This window comes from Cuculus canorus, chromosome 10 (assembly GCF_017976375.1).
Source record: "Cuculus canorus isolate bCucCan1 chromosome 10, bCucCan1.pri, whole genome shotgun sequence".
Classification (NCBI taxonomy): domain Eukaryota; kingdom Metazoa; phylum Chordata; class Aves; order Cuculiformes; family Cuculidae; genus Cuculus; species Cuculus canorus.
In genome coordinates this window covers 18373219-18390618 of record NC_071410.1, presented here as the reverse complement: position 1 = coordinate 18390618, position 17400 = coordinate 18373219, and the positions used below count along the sequence as shown (strand labels likewise).

The 17400-nt window shown below is 42.1% G+C and overlaps 1 protein-coding gene across 2 annotated transcripts in view; it reads right to left on the bottom strand.

Moving 5' to 3' along the window:
- The window catches only part of TRPC5 (transient receptor potential cation channel subfamily C member 5), a 101861-nt gene that overhangs the window by 53452 nt on the left and 31009 nt on the right, over positions 1–17400 (bottom strand). For both annotated transcript variants that reach the window (XM_054075911.1, XM_054075912.1), the window contains exon 3: positions 758–1279. In XM_054075911.1, the coding sequence (XP_053931886.1) occupies positions 758–1279 (522 nt within the window). The remainder of the gene's footprint in view (positions 1–757; positions 1280–17400) is intronic.

The following is a 17400-nucleotide window of genomic DNA, read 5'->3' as shown; positions in this document are numbered from 1 at the left end:
CTGATACTATGGGCAGGAGTATGAATTTCTGGTAATTTTTTCTCAGTTCCTAAAACACTGCTGAATAAAGGAGCAAGAATCAATCTGAAGTGTCTCAGACAGGAAGAAGTATTTACATGACATGATCTACTTCCCAGCAGCACACAAGCATGTTTACCTAACAGAATCACTGGTAATGCAGACACTTGGGACAGTGGGAGCGCTCTCGATCTCTCCTGCTCTTTTCTGCCGCTAGCGCTTCTCTGGTCCTTATAACTTAGTGCTGAATGGGTGCTATGAAGCGTTTGGTGACTGAAGGAACTGAATTGTATATTATATTATTTCCTGCAGTTGAGACCTTCATGAGCCATGCAACCACTTCTAGATTTTGCTTCCTGTATAGAACAGCTACTGGGAAAAGCTTTCAGAGCTAACAAACCTGGAAATCTCTGAAGGCTGTTCTTTGCTCGGGGATGGGTTACAATGAAATGGGATTCAACTGAAGCAGAAGGTGTTGGTGCCATAGAAGCCATACCCTACTACAGCAAGTCCCCGTCCTGCGGCCCTCAACTGTCACCAGATTCACGCTGTCACCAAGGTGCACTGAACCTCCTGGTTTGTGACTAAGCCATACGCACATGGTTCTCCACTCAATACAAACTCACTCCTGCTGGGTCTCAGCTAGCAAACCTGAACAAACCCATGGAGACTAGAGAAATGAATCATTTTACCCAATACATGAAGCTTTCACACACTTTTGCTTTTACATGACTCTTACCTCTTTCTGGTGATACTTTATTGCTACCTTTAGCTTTGCCAAATCATGACATTTTTGGGGATCCAGCTCTTCGCTTTGATCATCTCTGTGGTTGAGAATAATCTCCAGTTCTCGAGAACTCCGTGCTTGATCCAAAAGGTCCTTAGCAAAACGTTTGCACTGCTGCGAAAGCTCTTCATATTCAGCCTTGAACTCATTTTCCACTTTGCTGAGTTCCTTCAGCTCCCAGCCCAGTCGGAAGGCCGTCAAGATGGGGTCCTCACTTGATAAGGCAATCAGCGAAGGGCTGGCTAAGGCTTTGTAGATGTTCAGCCTTGACCTGGAATGCCTCAGGCTGTCCACCTCCGAACTAGAGACACATTCCACACAGTTGCATCTGATCTGGTGTGGGCGTGGAATTGTTACCCGTCTTTGGACAAGCAGTTTGATGATTTCATAGTTGTTGGTGTGAGCCGCCAGCATTATTGGAGTGATATCTGGAGTGAATTCTGAAAACTGAGTGTCCATCATCAAGTTTGGAACCTATATAAAGGGATAAACCATAGTCATATTTCATGTGGAACAGCAGAAATAAGATGTCCCTCCTTCATACTTTTGAAGTGATCACAGAATTGCCAAATCATAGAATGTGTTGGGTTGGAAGGGACCTTAAAGATCACTCAGTTCCACCCCTCCCTGCCATGGGCAGGGACATCCCACTGGCTCAGGCTGCCCAAGGCCCATCCAACCTGGCTTTGAACACCTCCAGGGATGGGGTAGCCGCCACTTCTCTGGGCAACTTTTGCCAGTGCCTCCCACCCTCACAGGAAAACATTTCCTCCTAACAGCTAATCTAAATCTCTCTTCTTCCAACTTAAACCTGTTACCCTCTGTTCATTAAATCCTGTTGTATCCATATGCACACACACACTCTGCTATTCTGGCAAAAACATCTTCCCCCAAATCATGCCTGCCTGCCTCCCAAGCAGGAACTTGTGACCATTCAGTTCCAAGTCTGGTCTGAAAGTCAATCACAACCCCATCTGGATGTTTTACATGTGAATCTGTTCTGAAATGGGTACTGGTTCATATACCAAAAGGCGGACTTTTGTACAAAAAAAAAAGTATACGAAAGACCCAGGCAGTTACACAAAACAAAACTCTAGAAAAGAGTAACCACTGAATAGATTTCCATAACTATCATTATTTGCATTACATATCTGCATTAGCAGACTGAGGAACTGCACAAAGCAGGCCCTACACAAACCAACCCAAACACCGGTCTGCAGTTGAGCAAACCTTTTCCTCACTTTTCCCCTACTGTTTTTATGTGAAAATACTTTTCAGTGGCAGGATACATTACATAACTGCCCTCAAAATACATCTGTGTTTCTTTTAATGGTTTTGCCAAAATTTAAATGTAAAATTAATGAGCCATAGTCCACTACAAATAAGACACTCCAGGGTGTACATTATTCAGCTACTGTTGCACTTCTCAAACGATGAGCTTAATGCACACCCTGTTGTGTCTTATTACTATATGCAGAGTGCAAAATTAGACCAAAATGCTCTTACATCCCAAGCACACAGTGTGTTTCCATTTGCAGCACAGGCAGCTGGCTTTGTTGCGTGTTAATCATTACTCAAGCATACTGTACTTCGTGTGCCCACTGCTCTTGCCCTGGCAGTTGGCATCCTGTGGCTCAAGGGGTGATTGCTGGTTTTGGTGAACAGTGGGCTTGCTTCCCCTTGCAAACGTCAAAAGTGGTTCAGAGAGGCTATTGTCAGAGTCCTAATGACAGGAAACATTACTCAGTCTGTAAAAACCCAAAAGTTAAGCGGCAATAAAGTAGCATGAAGTAACCAGTCAGAAATCCTTCTGTAGGACATCCCTAAGAGTGGTTGTGAGACAGCAAATGTGCAACCACTGAATCCAAGTTCCCTGAGCACCAAGTGCCTCTATAGCTCTAAAAAGCTTAAGACTCCGGGGCTGTAGTTGGTTGATAAACCTCTACATAACCCCATCAACAGCAGAACAGAGCCTCTGCACAACACACAACACTCTCTCAAAGGGCAGCACCACACTGAGATGCAGGATCACCTCCTGGAGCACGGCTCACCGGGTGGATAGTGGTATTTGGGGGAATAATACAAGTCTGCTACCCCGGATGTGGCACATGAGAAGTTAAATCACTGGCAGCCTACAGAGGCAGCCAGGAAGGACCCTATAAATATAGAACGGGAAAAAGGAAAAAGTGGGAGTGAGGATTTGCTGTGGGACATGGAGGGCTTGGTGTATCCTAGCAAGGTTGGACAAATGTATTTTCAGATATCTAGTAACAAACAGCTAAAAGTAGCTCTCTTTGTAAGTTTTTTGACTTTCCTGTGCTTAGCTCTTTTAGGTAGTTTTTTAAATGACAAGACAAAGGTGCAGGGTTTTCTTTTTTTCTCTCCCTTGGAGGCATTTTTTTTTTTTTTAAATCCTGATGCTTGAATAACTGCATTTATCTTTCTTCCCTCCTTTTTCAGTCAGTCACTGGCTGCTGTATTCACAGCCTCTGCCTCAAAGGAAGAACGCTTTCTCCCTCTATCACTCCTATTACTGTCAAGTTTAATTTTGTTTTTCTATATGGAAGTTATTGCACCCAGGGCTGTGAAAAGGATTTTGAGCTTTACACAGTCAAGATATTCATGTTGCTCAGAATATGAAACGGGCACATCGCTGACAAGGTAGTCATGTTACAGGTTGGGATAGTGCTAATCTGCTCTGTCTGCCCCTGAGGTTTTCTAAATCTATACCTAGGGCTCTCAAAATGGTTGTCCCAAGGTTTGGGATCAAATCAGGAGTATTTATTAAGTGATCTCCCATCCCTCATTCTGGCTGGTATCACAAGCCCTCACCCCAAAACCAGAGCACAACTTTGCCAGGTCGCAGGCAGGCACTGTACGGAAGGCAGGCGTTCCTGGGCAGCGTGCAGCCCTTCTAATGAAGGGATAAGAAGCTAAACGGTGATGCAGAGACATAGAGGCTCCCTGGGGTCTTGGAGCAGATCAGAGTAAGGCCCCAAATCACAGGAGCTGAAGCTTATTTCTGACAATAACTAAGCAGCAAAACAAACGACCAAAACACAGAACAGGAATAGTGCAAATAACGGCTGCTGTGGCCTCTCTTTTCTACGCCTGGCTGATCCGAAGACCACGCACTAGCTAAAAATTATGTCTTGTGATGAATATTTTTGTGGTCTTCTTGCACAGTGTTTTGCTAACCTGCATCTTAAACTGTCATGTTTTAAAGATGGGCCTATGCAAAACAAGCCTTTGCTCTGAAGGCGTATTCTATGTGTTATCACTGGAGGGGCAGCAGAGATTACAGGAATGCATTGTAATTGCTGATGTTCCTCTGCACTGCTCTGACAGCTTGAGTTCATGCTTAGATCAGCTTCTGTGTCTTGGGTTAACTTACACTCATCGAAGCGGGAGAGGAATAAATTATTCTACCCCAAGGGCTCTTCCAAGGTTATTTTCATTAAGTGACCTGAATAACAAATTCTTTCCCGTTATCCTCATCACCTGACATAAGCTGTTAAGCTGAGTCTTTCAGGACCTTATTGTCACTACTTGCATAGGAGCATGTACCTGGTCCGAATTTCATCTCAGTAATGTTCACTTGAGAAATTAACGCTACCATTAACAACAAGTGATTGAATGCGTGTTACCACCTTTCTAGACTTAATTCTGAGGTAGGTTGCTCGCCACTGTACCACTGCTTCTCTGAAAAATACTGCAGTGACTGAAAAATCTCCTTTATTTAAAAAGGTGAGGGGAGAAACAAGCTTAATTCATCAAAGGAGAAGAAAATGGAGGATTAGCTCACATAAAAGCACTGTTTGGTATAGCTAAGCTCTCCTCAGAACAGGAAAACAAGCTTTCCAGTAAATAGCGCACTGCTGGAAAGAAGATCTGGATGGGGAGAGCAGGAGTCTCTGCTTATGTTAATAACTAGGATAGAGTAAGAGGATCAGAACTAGAGTAAAGAATAAAACCTGGGACTGAAGACCAAATGTCCTCATTGTAGGTCTTTTAGGAATTTTACCTTGGACTCTATCAAGTCTGGTATACGAGTGCCGCTGGAGCACATCCTCCGGTTTAGTGCCATGTAAAAGCTATCCAGCTCACGTGCTCTGAGACTGCTCAGCCATGTGAACCAAAGTGCAGGAAATGGGGAGGTTAAGGAGATACACCTCAAAAGTATGTTCCTCAGCCAAACCAGACGGCTAATAGGAATGCATCCTCACACAAATGCATCTTTTGCCTTTTACAGACCATGGAAGATAACATTCAGGCTTAAACACCACAGGGTTTCAAAGCAAGCTTTAGTGTTTCTACAGCATCTGTCATCTACCTATGCACATAAAAAAGGACAACTAAGTGAAAAAAAAAGGCTGTTCTGCCGCAAAGGAAGTTGCCAGTCAAGTGCAAAATCTGGAACTCTTTCCTCAGCGCCTGTCTCCGTCTAATGACAATTCAGAGATGGTTTTCTGTCTTATGCTTTTCTGTCTTATGCTTTTCTGCCACTCTGTATTGACAATCTTCCTAATTATGGTCTGGTAACCCTGCCAGACACATCTCCCTACATGTTCAGGTCTCTCTTCAGTGTTCACCTTTACTGGTGCTCACAGCTGCAGCCCACCCACCGCCTCCCCCCCGGTAACCCTTCAGTGCTTCAGACCTGAACTGAAAAGAGAATATCTAGGAGGCAAAGCAAAGTCTAACCGCAAAATCTTTTACTTTCTTAGTTTTGTTAATCTCTAATTGTAAGCTGCTTTGGATAGAAACTGATTAAATACTCATCCTGTCTGGCATTGAGAATGCCACCACTTATGCTTGAAAATAGCTAATAATACTTTTACCTGTTACAAGTGGAATTGCCAAACTTTCAAGCCATTTCCATTCCATAAACTAGCACCTCACCAGGACTGGTGTAATAAATTCTAAGTATAACCATGACAAACTGTAAATATATTAATCTCCATTATTTTCAGCTTGCATAACTTTTTTTAATTCCACTATATGTTATAAAAGATTTTTCCAATTGCCAAAACAATGTTTTATCAAACAAAACAAATTCATGCAACCTCTTTGGGAAACTTCAGATGTAAAACAGAAAGGGAAGCTTGGGTTTTCTCTTTCTGGTTTGGTTTCCTGCATGCAGCCCTATATGGGGGAAGTGCATATGCCATAACGAGGAATTTTTTCACCATGAGAGTGGTGAGGCCCTGGCCCAGGTTGCCCAGGGAAGCTGTGGCTGCCCCATCCCTGGAGGTGTTCAAGGCCAGGTTGGATGGGCCTTGGGCAGCCTGAGCCAGTGGGAGGTGTCCCTGCCCATGGCAGGGGGTGGAACTGGATGATCTTTAAGGTCCCTTCCAACTCAGACTATTATATGAGCCTATGAATTTCCAATATTCTAAAAGGAAGATTTTGTACTACATTAATTTAGTGCAAGACTTAGCAGTCAAAGGAGTTTTAGCAGTGACTGTGACTCTGTTCAGAATCGCAGCCCTGTGGTACTTCTAGCTGCAGCTCTATAAATAGAGAATAAGAGAAACAGTCAGAGTTGCCAGACTGCAGATCAGCCATGTTACCAGCAAAAGGGTCTTGAGAAAAATGCATAATGTGACTGGCATGACCAACTGAGTCCTGCTCCTCGCCTAAACCCATAAACAAATTCTTTCATTGACAGAACCCCATGGGCATTTGTTTCCTTATGTAGGACCCTGGAAAAATATTACATGGTCCTACAAATTTAAGCTTTCATTTTAGGTGATGCAGTGATGCTGCTGTCAGTAACTGAATATCTTAATCAGAGATGCTTTGAGAGACAGCTTCTGTCATTGATGACAGTATCTATCTTAACAGGAAGGCTGGTTTTTCTCTAAAAAGCAATTCATTGACTGAAATTATGTAATTTGGTTAATGACACACAATGAATGACACAAATTGGTAACAAAAAAGTAATATATTTTAAAGGCTTTTGTACTGTTTATGACCAAGTTTGTTAACTCAGGCATAAAGCACACGTGGTTCTAGACGTACTTCTGGGCAAGCTCTGCTGTTGTTGAAGTATTCCAGTGATTGCAATACAGCTGTCCCAGAATATCCAGCTGAACAAAAAGCTCCCTCTAGTCTAAAATCTGCACAGTGACTTCCACGCCTGTAAAGCCAAAAAAATGTCTCTTCCCCTCAGACTGACACTGTAGAACAGAGAAAATTAGTACTATTTAGTGCCTTGTAGCAAGCCAAATGCTGATACAAGATTACTAGATGGCGCATATTAACACTGAAATAGGTAACTTTGAATAAAAAATAGTATGATATAACACATTACTACTGAAGTAATGTGAAAAATTATATTTGTGATACTTTCATAACTTTGTTTTTCCTCTGCAACCAATAAACTAAGGCCAATTCGTTAATCCAGCTATATCTGCTGTAGATTCTTCCAAGTGTTAATTTCGCTTCTTATCCATGTGTTTAAAAAAAGGAGGTAGACCCAAGGGATTAGTTTTCAGAGCTAAACTGAAACCTAGAGCGTTTGACAGTGGCAGAACTGCATCAGAGCTGCTTGTGTTCAGCCATGTGTTTAGGAAAGGCAGCACAGCCAGAAACATTGTCAAAAGATATCATCATTTGTGCTTGACGCTACATAATAACTTCTCTTTTGTTGGGGATTAAAAAAGAGAAATCCAGAGAGAAGCCTTCAGAAGGAAAGGATTTTGCAAATATGCATTTAAATGGCCTATGGGAACTTATTCCAAACAGAGCACTTTGTCCTCTAAGCTGCCCTCCCTTTCCAATGTCAGTGAAGGAAATAAAATGAGGGACTTGATGGAGTGGAGGAAGAGAGCAGTCGGTGTGGAGTTGATTCTCCAAGTCACAAAGGGATGCTGGTAAAGAGTCACCTTTTGTTTGAACCTTTTGTATTTAAATGAAGTGCAGTCTTGAGGTCTGCGCTGCCCTGGATTCCTGTGTCTCTCCTCAGCTGAGAACTCTGAATCCAGCAGCAAGAGGGGCTAGTGAGTGCCCACCGCTGGCTAGAGAAATAAGACCAGTGTTGTGCCATGAGCAACTGCACCCTCTCCTGGTTATGACTTTTTATCTTCTCTGTGTAAGAATGGTTGAAACATTCATTGTAGTGACACCTTACATGTTATGTCACGTTATCTCTATGATATCACCAACTATCAAATTAAATTCGGCTTTAAAATACATGTCCACAGCCTGGGGCCAGCTGAATAACGACACTTGTCCAGTTAAAACAAACAAGGGACAAAAGTTTGGCACTGTTACAAATCCAGACACTAATGAAGCTGCTAAAATGGCATACGTGACACCAGAACCTGGTTCACAGCACATTATAGATCTGCCAAAGTCTTGCCAAAACGCAGATTCCGTGTTTGCTTGCTAGATGTTTCCTGAGACCCTCCGATACCAACTCAGGTGCCAGTCCAGTATTGCTGACACAAGAGTAAACTGAATTGTCCCCTGAAGTCTGGATAAACAGACTACTTCACATATGCCTGAAAATGGGGTTTTCCCCCATTTGGAAACATGTTGTTTGTTCATTTTTCACCTTTCTTTTTTACCCTTTTAAGCAGTGCTCTGTGACAGAAGCAGCTGCTTTCAGTAAAGACTAAACCCTAACAATTTTTCATGTCATTTTTAAGACTAGAAATTAATTTTGTTAAAGCATTTACTCAATACAGTCCAGTAAATTTCTGAACCATACTAGAGTCCTTGGAACATCACTGCACACTAGATATCTTTTCATTTTATGGATAAGATTTCCCTTGAACCCAAACATGCTGAAACCAAGTCCATGGTTAGCTAGAAATCTGCAGGCTCTTTTTTCAAGGTAATCTTTCTTTTATCATGGCTATTCTTTTTCAAATATTTTCCAGGATTTATTCAGGGAGGGAAGAGCTGCCTAGCTTTTAATGCATTTTATCTGGTCTCTGTATTTGCTGTTCTGATTTAGTAGCAGCAAGGACAACATGTGCTAATATAGGCTAATAATAATGCTATCTATAGCCTTTCATGTCATCTTTGTACATAAAATGTCCCTATTTCCTGTAATTTATTACTGTGTGCGGATGAGAGATGTTTCATTAAGTTTAGGTGAGGTAATATGTTTCTATCAGACCTTGAAGAGGAAGGGCTCTTTGCTTCGCAGAGGTAGAGTTGAGTTCCTATTCAATCACATTCTTTTTTATAAAAAGAAAATAATCAGATTCAATCATAAGACAAAATCCCAGAGAGGAACGAGTGACTGCATCTGGAGCCAGCCCAGAGCTATCTGATATTGCACAAAACACATCCTGATGCTCACAAACCAGGATGCTGCATTTCTCCCCATTCTGAGTATTAAGCTGTGATTTTGGCATCATTATTACGCCAGCCAAGAAGACTCTGTGGCTTCTGAAAAGACTGTAGAGTCTGTGATAGCAAAGCAATGACAACCTAGACAGGTGGCAGGGTCTCACTTGAGAATAAGATCTGTTGGGTCATAATCTTCCTTTATTGCCACTTAGGCAGTGACTTCCTTTGTTATTTCTAACGCGAGGTAGTTCCAAACATCTAGCTAATGATATGGCCCTCATGCTTCAGAGACTGGCTCTAACTCCTCATCAGTCTGCCTGAGGAATTTTTAAGTGGAACACACAAGACCTTTCTCACTGCCGTGAATTAAGTGCCAACATAATTGCCACCAGAAAACTGGGATAAACAAGCCTCAAGCTTTGTTTCAGAGGAGCCTGTAAGTTGTTATGCTCCATTTCTCCATACAAAGCAGCTTCCCCCTGGAAAATGTGCTGCAACCACTGCGCCCGGCAGTCTCTCCTGCACATTTGTATCAGTGAATCCAGACAGACGTGTCAAAAGCTCCTCCTGGGTTGCAGAAGTCATTCAGATCAGAGGAAAAATCATGTGTTGTGTGACATCAGAGGGCTTACGTAAGGGAGCAGCTACTGTTGTAGTGGGGCTTACAAGCAAAGGCTGGTGAGCAAGGTAGGCACGTTCCTGGATGCCGGGTAGGTAGTGAAATATAATTTTTTGAAACTTAACACATTAATCAACAGATCTATAAAGAGACCAAAACTTTTCTTGTGTAGGAATACAATCAGGACGTTTCATCCCTACAAATAATTTGCTATAGGCCATCCACCCAGCTGAATCCCATGTACCCATCACTCCTGACCAAAAATACACTGCACAATGTGCAGAATGCAGGCAACCATTAGGATCACTCCCACAAATTAATAAAATCATTCCCTGGGAAACATCTTGTACAACAGTGCATTCCCAACTTCTCCACGTGCCTATATGTTCAATTACAAGCACAACATGTTTGTGCATGCTGTGATGCAGTTCTCAGCCTGACCCCACAAGCTCTCCTAGGAATTAATAACAGACTTTATCTTGGCCCAGAAGAAGGAGCCAGTGACTCGTTTGCCACTGTCAGATGTCTGGTAGCTGGCACTGCAGCCTGCAAGCCCTAGCCCAGATGCTACTCATTAGGTCCCTGCAATACATCACCCAAACTCCTCGTTTTGCCTCACACCTCCTTCTCATGGATTTAAGATTATTTGGGGGGGAAGGCAGTGGAGAGCAACGAAAGAAATTCCCAGTTAAATGTAATAATTAACTGAAGTGGTCTTTGATTTCTCTGTAGTTTAGTTTAATTAGATGGAATTCATTTTGAAGGCAGCCACCAATGTCAAAAGCACGTTAACTATAGCTGTGAATTATTACTGCATCAATAAAAATAATGAAAAGCTTGGATGCTAGCAGACGTAGTAAGCTCTGGAGCAGTAACAGCTAGTTTTCTGTTTTGAGACACAATCTTTCTTCCTTATTGTGCCTTTCAAATATTTTCATACCGAGAACTTAAGGCCAGTTTTTCTCAACTGCTTCTGTTCTTCAGAACCTGCTCTTTCTTGCTCGGCATGTATTGAACCAGGTTCAGCCTTCCCTTTTCACCCTGGGTCTCTCATATTAGTATGGAAATGGCTGGTTTGAGTCATACCAAAGGGGCACAGCAGCTGCACTGAGTCACCAATCAGCCTCTCTGTTACAGCAGGAGCTCGGTGAGAACAGACCATGCCTATAGACTTCCTTGATACAGGTGCCCAGGTTTGAGCAACAACTTCGTGAACCAGTTGAACTTTATTTAAACCCAAGGAAGAACACAAATGCTGCTGGTATGAGGAGGTCAACACTGCAGAAGGGCTACACATATCTGCCTGCACTTTGGGCTTGCTTTGATCGCTTTGTTGTACTTCAGCCTTTGTAACGCTCTATGCTTGCTGGTACTGCCCTCCTCTGTGATGTTCCAGAAAAAGATGGTGCATGCATACCTGTTACCACCACATAAGCAACACTTCTTTGTTCCGCCTATATGCGAGCGATCTCCCTACCTTCACCCTCAGCTTACAAGTTAGGAACTAGTGCTGCAAAGCTTAGTAATTTTGATTGTCTACAAGTCTCTCCTTCACCTCTAAAAGAGACAAACCTTTTATTGAAGAAGACAGGATAACATTCTCACAGCTCCAAACCCCAAGTCCTCTAGTCATGCTGTAGGGTACCTCTGTGCACTTTGCCTGCAGGCAAGACAGATCCATAGTAACCACTTCAGCCAGGGCATGAGGAACACCAGCTGCTTCAAAAATACTTCTCTAATTGCCTGCAGAATCTAGCTTTTGTGTCATGAGATAGCTGACAAATGATCTGCTTCCTTTGACTTAAAAAGTCCTGTCAGTGACAGCACAGGGCTGACAGTGCTAGCAGTGAGCTTGTACATCTAATCTAATAAGTATCAGCAAGTCTGCAGAAATTAAGGGCCACTGGTGGCAAGAGCTAAACTTTGCACTGAAGTCTGCATACAGGACAAAGAACCCTACGCGAGTAGGAAAATAAGGCTAAACCACATTCTATCAAAAAAGTTAACTGGATTTGGACAAGAATAAAATGGTTTAACGCAACATATAATTTCCAGTTCACAAAAGATTGTCTCTATGCTGTTGATTTATGATATCTGCACAAAGATCAAGGCAGATTTTCACTCATCAGCTCATCTGAAAGAGGGTTTTTTTAGGTCAAATTTTAAGTTCATTAATACTATCAAATGCAAAACCCTTCCACCTGCAGGTATCTGAATTAGCACCTAAGACTGAAAATTTGCCTTTTATTCTCTATAGTTTCTTCTTCTTCACAGCTGTATTCTTCCAGTCTGTAAAGCTCCTTCTTTTGGAAGACATATGGATAGGTTTCTGTTGAGATCTCATTGAAGGCCTTTGGACTGTTGAAACAAACTGAATTGCAGTTGTAAATACTGAGAACCCTTTTCTTTTTATTCTCATTACTGAGGAATTGCATTTGTAGTCCCATCTGTGAACCAGATTAAGTTGGAGCCATCTGCCATGAGCAAGTTGCTAATTTTGGCAGATACCAGAGAGATGCTAGTATCATCCTTATGTAAACATTTGATGTCAGCTCTGATTGTTGTGAAGAAAACAGCTCCCCGTAAAGGTGCTTATCGCTACACCATGAACATGTAGTAATTCAGATGACTGATTAGAGCTTCTTAAAGAATGGAAGGAGGGCTCAGCAGTCAGCACAGCCCGTGGCTGGTGCTGCAAACACATCCACTGTAGCAAGGCAAAAACCAATGCAAGATGTCAGTAAACCGAGAGTGCTACCCCGTGAGTTGTGATGCATGTTTAGCGGAGAACTGGGACCACTTCACGGAACTCACACAAGAGGCTATTAAGAAACTGCCCCTCAAGACCTCCTCTGGAGTCAAAGGAAAGTTTGTACTGATTTCAGCTTCAAACTGTCTGGAAATACAACTGTGAGTAATGAGAAATTGAAAGTGAATTAAATAGGTAGGAAAATTTAAATTTTCAGGCATAGATTTCCAGCTCATTGCTGGTGCAGTTTAGGTGTAGGCTCCAGCCTGACTGAAAACATAACTCATTGTATTGATGTTTGTAGAGTAAAAAAAAAATCTGATAGGACTTTTAGGAAGAAAAACTTGCCCAAACTCAAAGATTGAATAGATTGGGAGACAGAAGATTTTACTGGAAAAGAGAATTTGTTCAACAGGCCTCACATATACATTCCCTTGCTTCTGCGGTAGTACTGAATCAAAAATAATGAAAGAAACAATTTCAAGTTTTTTGTTAGCTCCAACTCCATAGGACCCCAGGCAGATCTCTGGTTTTGATGTGCACCTGTGGAATAATACAAAAAGTCTTGGTTTTGCCACTGCATGTATTGGACCTGTCCAGTGCTCGGACAACTTTGCAGTTTAACGTTCCTACCCCAAAAGAGATGAGCCAACCTATTGAAAAAGCCTGGGCCAAAGTCACTACTGCATCTCTGTGTGGCAATTTTTACCATTTCTGACACAAACCACTCTTTCTGATGCCTATTCAGTGGTTTGTCATTGTATTTAAGTAACATGACATTCATCACGTGGAAGACCTGGGCATGGATTGCTGTGCCAAGCAGTCCGCAGTCTGCATGTACTACTCTTCTGCCACTATGCAGTACAATATCAGCCTCTTCACTGTCCTGAAAAGCAAACTATAAAAGCACCAGATAGAGCTCACTTATTTCCTGGAGAATACATATTCACTGACTATAAACCTCCACAGGAAAAGCAACGCTTGCAAACTCCTTATCTGCCATGAATATTAGTTTGTTTTGTTGTTCCTCTTAATATTCATGAATAGGCTGCTTGCTTTGCAACTGTCTGTCACCTGTTTGGGGAAACATAAAATATCCTTCGATACCGAGCAGCAATACAAAGTGACTGGCCAAAGCAAACGATCATTAAAAAAAAAAATCTCCGAGGATTAATTGGAATACATAACATAACATTTGGAAATAACAACTGAACTTATAAAAATCACAGAACTAGAAAAGATCTTTTGTTACTTAATAATTTTGAGTGGATAATTGATTTTCTTTTATTTCCCTGCAGCTCTTAGTGCCGTGCCAGGTCCAGTCCACATCCCACTGGGGTCAGCAGAGCTCCTACCTGCGCTGCGGTGGGTGTGCAGGGCTGTCGCAGCCAGCAGCACAACATGCTCTGCACACATGCATCTTCCTTCATATCCTGGACCACATTTGCACCATGACAGTAAAACAATGTGAGAGTGCAGCTCAGAGCATGGTGTGGCATATTTGAGAAGAGGTGAGCTCTGAGCTGAAGAGGAGACTGGGTCCTTTAAAGCCTGGGCTTTACTCCTTGCAAGGAGCGAAGAACACCAGCACGCCTCTATGGTCTTCCCACCACAGAAAAAGAAAGATGCTTGCACCATAATGACTCTCTCACTGAGGTCAAAAAGTCTCCCATGGTGAGAGTATCTCTCAAAAAAGCTGTACCATTATTAGCCATAGAGTTATTCTGGCTGTCACTGGTGAAGTCTTCTCCCCAGCTTTATCAAGAGACTCATGGGACAGTACACAAACCTGTGGCTGTATGCTGACAGGACCAGGCAGAACAGATTTGAGGAGAAATGTTAAGTTCTTAAAATAGCTCATAAACCTTGCTTGGAGGTAAACATAAAAGGAAAGAGATCTACTTGAACATATCACTGTTCAGCACACTCATCTATCATGTGCTTTGTAGCAGCATTCAGACAGAGGTGTTTCATGCTCCTGGCTCTCATACGCTCCACATGTAAACAGAATAATTTCTTCCCCTCCTGAGACATCCCTCATACACACAAGTGCAGTGCGGGAGAAGCATGTTGTTATAGTTACTGGCTATGACTTACCCTTGCCATTGTCATGGTATTTTCAGTAAATGACAATTAAACAGCAGCCTAGCAAAAGTTTGCAGAACAACGACTGCCTGCATTCACCTAATATCTCTTCATCCATTTGTTCCTGTCCCTTACACCGTGAATGAGACTCTTACATAAGAAACATAACAAAGGTCACTTCTTATAGCTGAAAGTTTTTTTACTTCTGCTCCCTGGAAAGGTCATCATGCAGGGTAAAAGCAGTGTTCTTAGCCTTGGGCAGGTCTCGAGACAGATACAGAACGTCCAGGACACATCACCTTTTACAGACTCCGTGGTTGGTGAGCAAAACTGCTTTGCAGGTCGAGTCTGTAAGGGGCCATGGTTTCCTGCCATGTTTGGGGTATATTTTTTGCTAACTAGATACAGACACTGTAACTCCACAAGAGGCTGGCATAATGCAACCTGTAATGTTTTCAGTCAGGATTGTGGTACGATGATAAGGTTACGGGAATGAGCGAAGATACATGCTCATAAAATGGATTGTGCTGAATGATGCTACTCAGCTGCTATTGAGCTGCAAAGACAACAATTAACTGAGCTGACGTGAACAGACGCAAATAGGAACAGCTCTCCACGCCTGGCAGTTGGAGAAACAAGACTTTGGTATAGAGTCAAATAACCTCTCAGAGGCAGGTAGCAGGAAAACGGGAACAAACAGGTTTTCACAGACCCCAGTCACAGATGAATGACGGTGATGTATTGAACATTTAAGAGAGCAACCAGATGCTTCTTCTGCACCTTTGCCCAGAGTGCAGCAAAGGCAGTTACCCCCTAATTGGAAACAGGCTGCTACACGAGTCAAGGAGCTGCCTTCACGCAGGTTTGTTCAGGCAAAGTGAAGCTTGTGTACATTTCATGCACAGATTATACTAAACCTTATACATAAGAGGTGCTGCAACACTATCTTACAAATTTCTCGGCCAGACTGAAACCATTGCATGAAATGTGAATTTTTGTTACTACTCAACCCAAAACGCAGTTTTTCCATATGTTTTAGAATATATAAGTAGCTGGTTAGGATAAAGCTGTGCTAATCTGATTTATCAGGTGCTTTCTGTGAAAACAATTGGGTATGGGGTTCCCAATAGACATTATGAGATAGGGTCCAGCAAAGGTAATTACTGAACATACATTGATACTGCTGTGGAATTAACATCAGGAACCTGTGTTCAGAAACTCCTTCTATACTAGCTTTGTAACTTGACAAGCTAACCAACTTTGTCTCAACTTTGCTTAACTAAGAACTTCTTTCCATCTAATGTTATACCACTACACATGAAATAAATGTTAATTACCATCACTGCATGAACAATCAGTGATACTGCTGAAATGGAAGCCTAGTCCTGCAGCCCTCTGCCAGTAAATACTTCCAGTAGTCTAAGGAGGAGCCTGAACCATAGCCAGGGAAGTTAATCCTAGTTTGCACATAGAATTTTGCATCAAGCCAGTACTAGTCTAAAATGCACTGATGAAATCTGGTCTTGTAACAAACTTTGTAAATAAAGCTGAAACTGGCACTGCATCTCTCCTTCCACACACATGTTCTCCTTCAAGTTGTGAACTTTGAGCAAATACAAACCTAGCTACAGAATGATAGCTGCACACTGGCATAGAGATAAAGAGAAATGAAACAGACCTACAATGAAATGCATCACTGAACAAGAGACATTGGAGCTGAACTTCAGCTGCAATAAATCAACCTTATTTCATGGATCTCTGTCTCTGTCCAGTTAAACCAGCGAGGCTGTGAATTTGAAGGGACACACATTTTGGTATTCAAGACATCTTTCAGAAATCCACATGACTCCCATCACTTCCTTTCCATGGTGTTTCAGGAGAAACCTGCAATAATTACTGGGAGAGTTCTTCACGCTACTGAGAAAAGCATTCCTTCTCTTCTATTTTCTGTCCTGTTGGCCTATAGGATGATTAAACTTTCTAGAAGACCAAGGAAAAAAAGCTCATTCTCCGTGTATAGTGCATATTTTGCTACTTGCATTTTGTCAAACTGAAACTGATTACTAGCATTCCAATTTTAGGTGTGATAGAAAAGATTCTTCATCTCTCTAGTGCTTAAACCCCACATTAGAATCACAGTCTGAAAGCACACAGAGCGCTGCATTTTGTAAGTATTAAGCTGAGCACTCTTGAGTGTTGCCAGGGTTGATCCTTACTGTTTGCTTTGGCTACAAGAAATCACCATTGAAAAACTGTGTACTAAGGGGCCTGTCATTGAAAAGTTTTTTTTCTGGGATTGGCTGGTATCATTTTCTTCTTTCACACACAGAGGGATGCGTTCAAGCGGACTTCAAAACAAGGCAAGATATAAGAGGATTATCCAAGTTCTGAATGTTCTTTTCTAAGCAGTGAACACGTGAAACTTGCCAGTGGTCAGTGATGAATATAAACTATTCCAGTTATTGGCAGTATTGCTCACAAATGAAAAGTGGCAAAAAAGAACAGAAAAATAAGAGTTAGGGACAGTGCGATCCTGGAAGTGACAGGAGTCAGAATTTGTGGTTTTGCACAAAGATCCTTCCATAACTTACTGATGGCTCTGTAGCTCAGGATCTTTCCTACAAGTTATAGCTGTTCATTCCTCAAATATATAGCAGCGTGGCTCCTGTTTTTATGTTGTGTACTGCCACAGCATTGCTGAACTAGAGCTCTCTGGAGATGGAGACCAAGGCGATACATCTGTACCATGGCTACGTACTGAAACCTAGCAGACTGCTTGCTTACAGTTATTTATAAGCCTGTGTGTTTTCAGGATTTACTTATGAAAAGCAATTC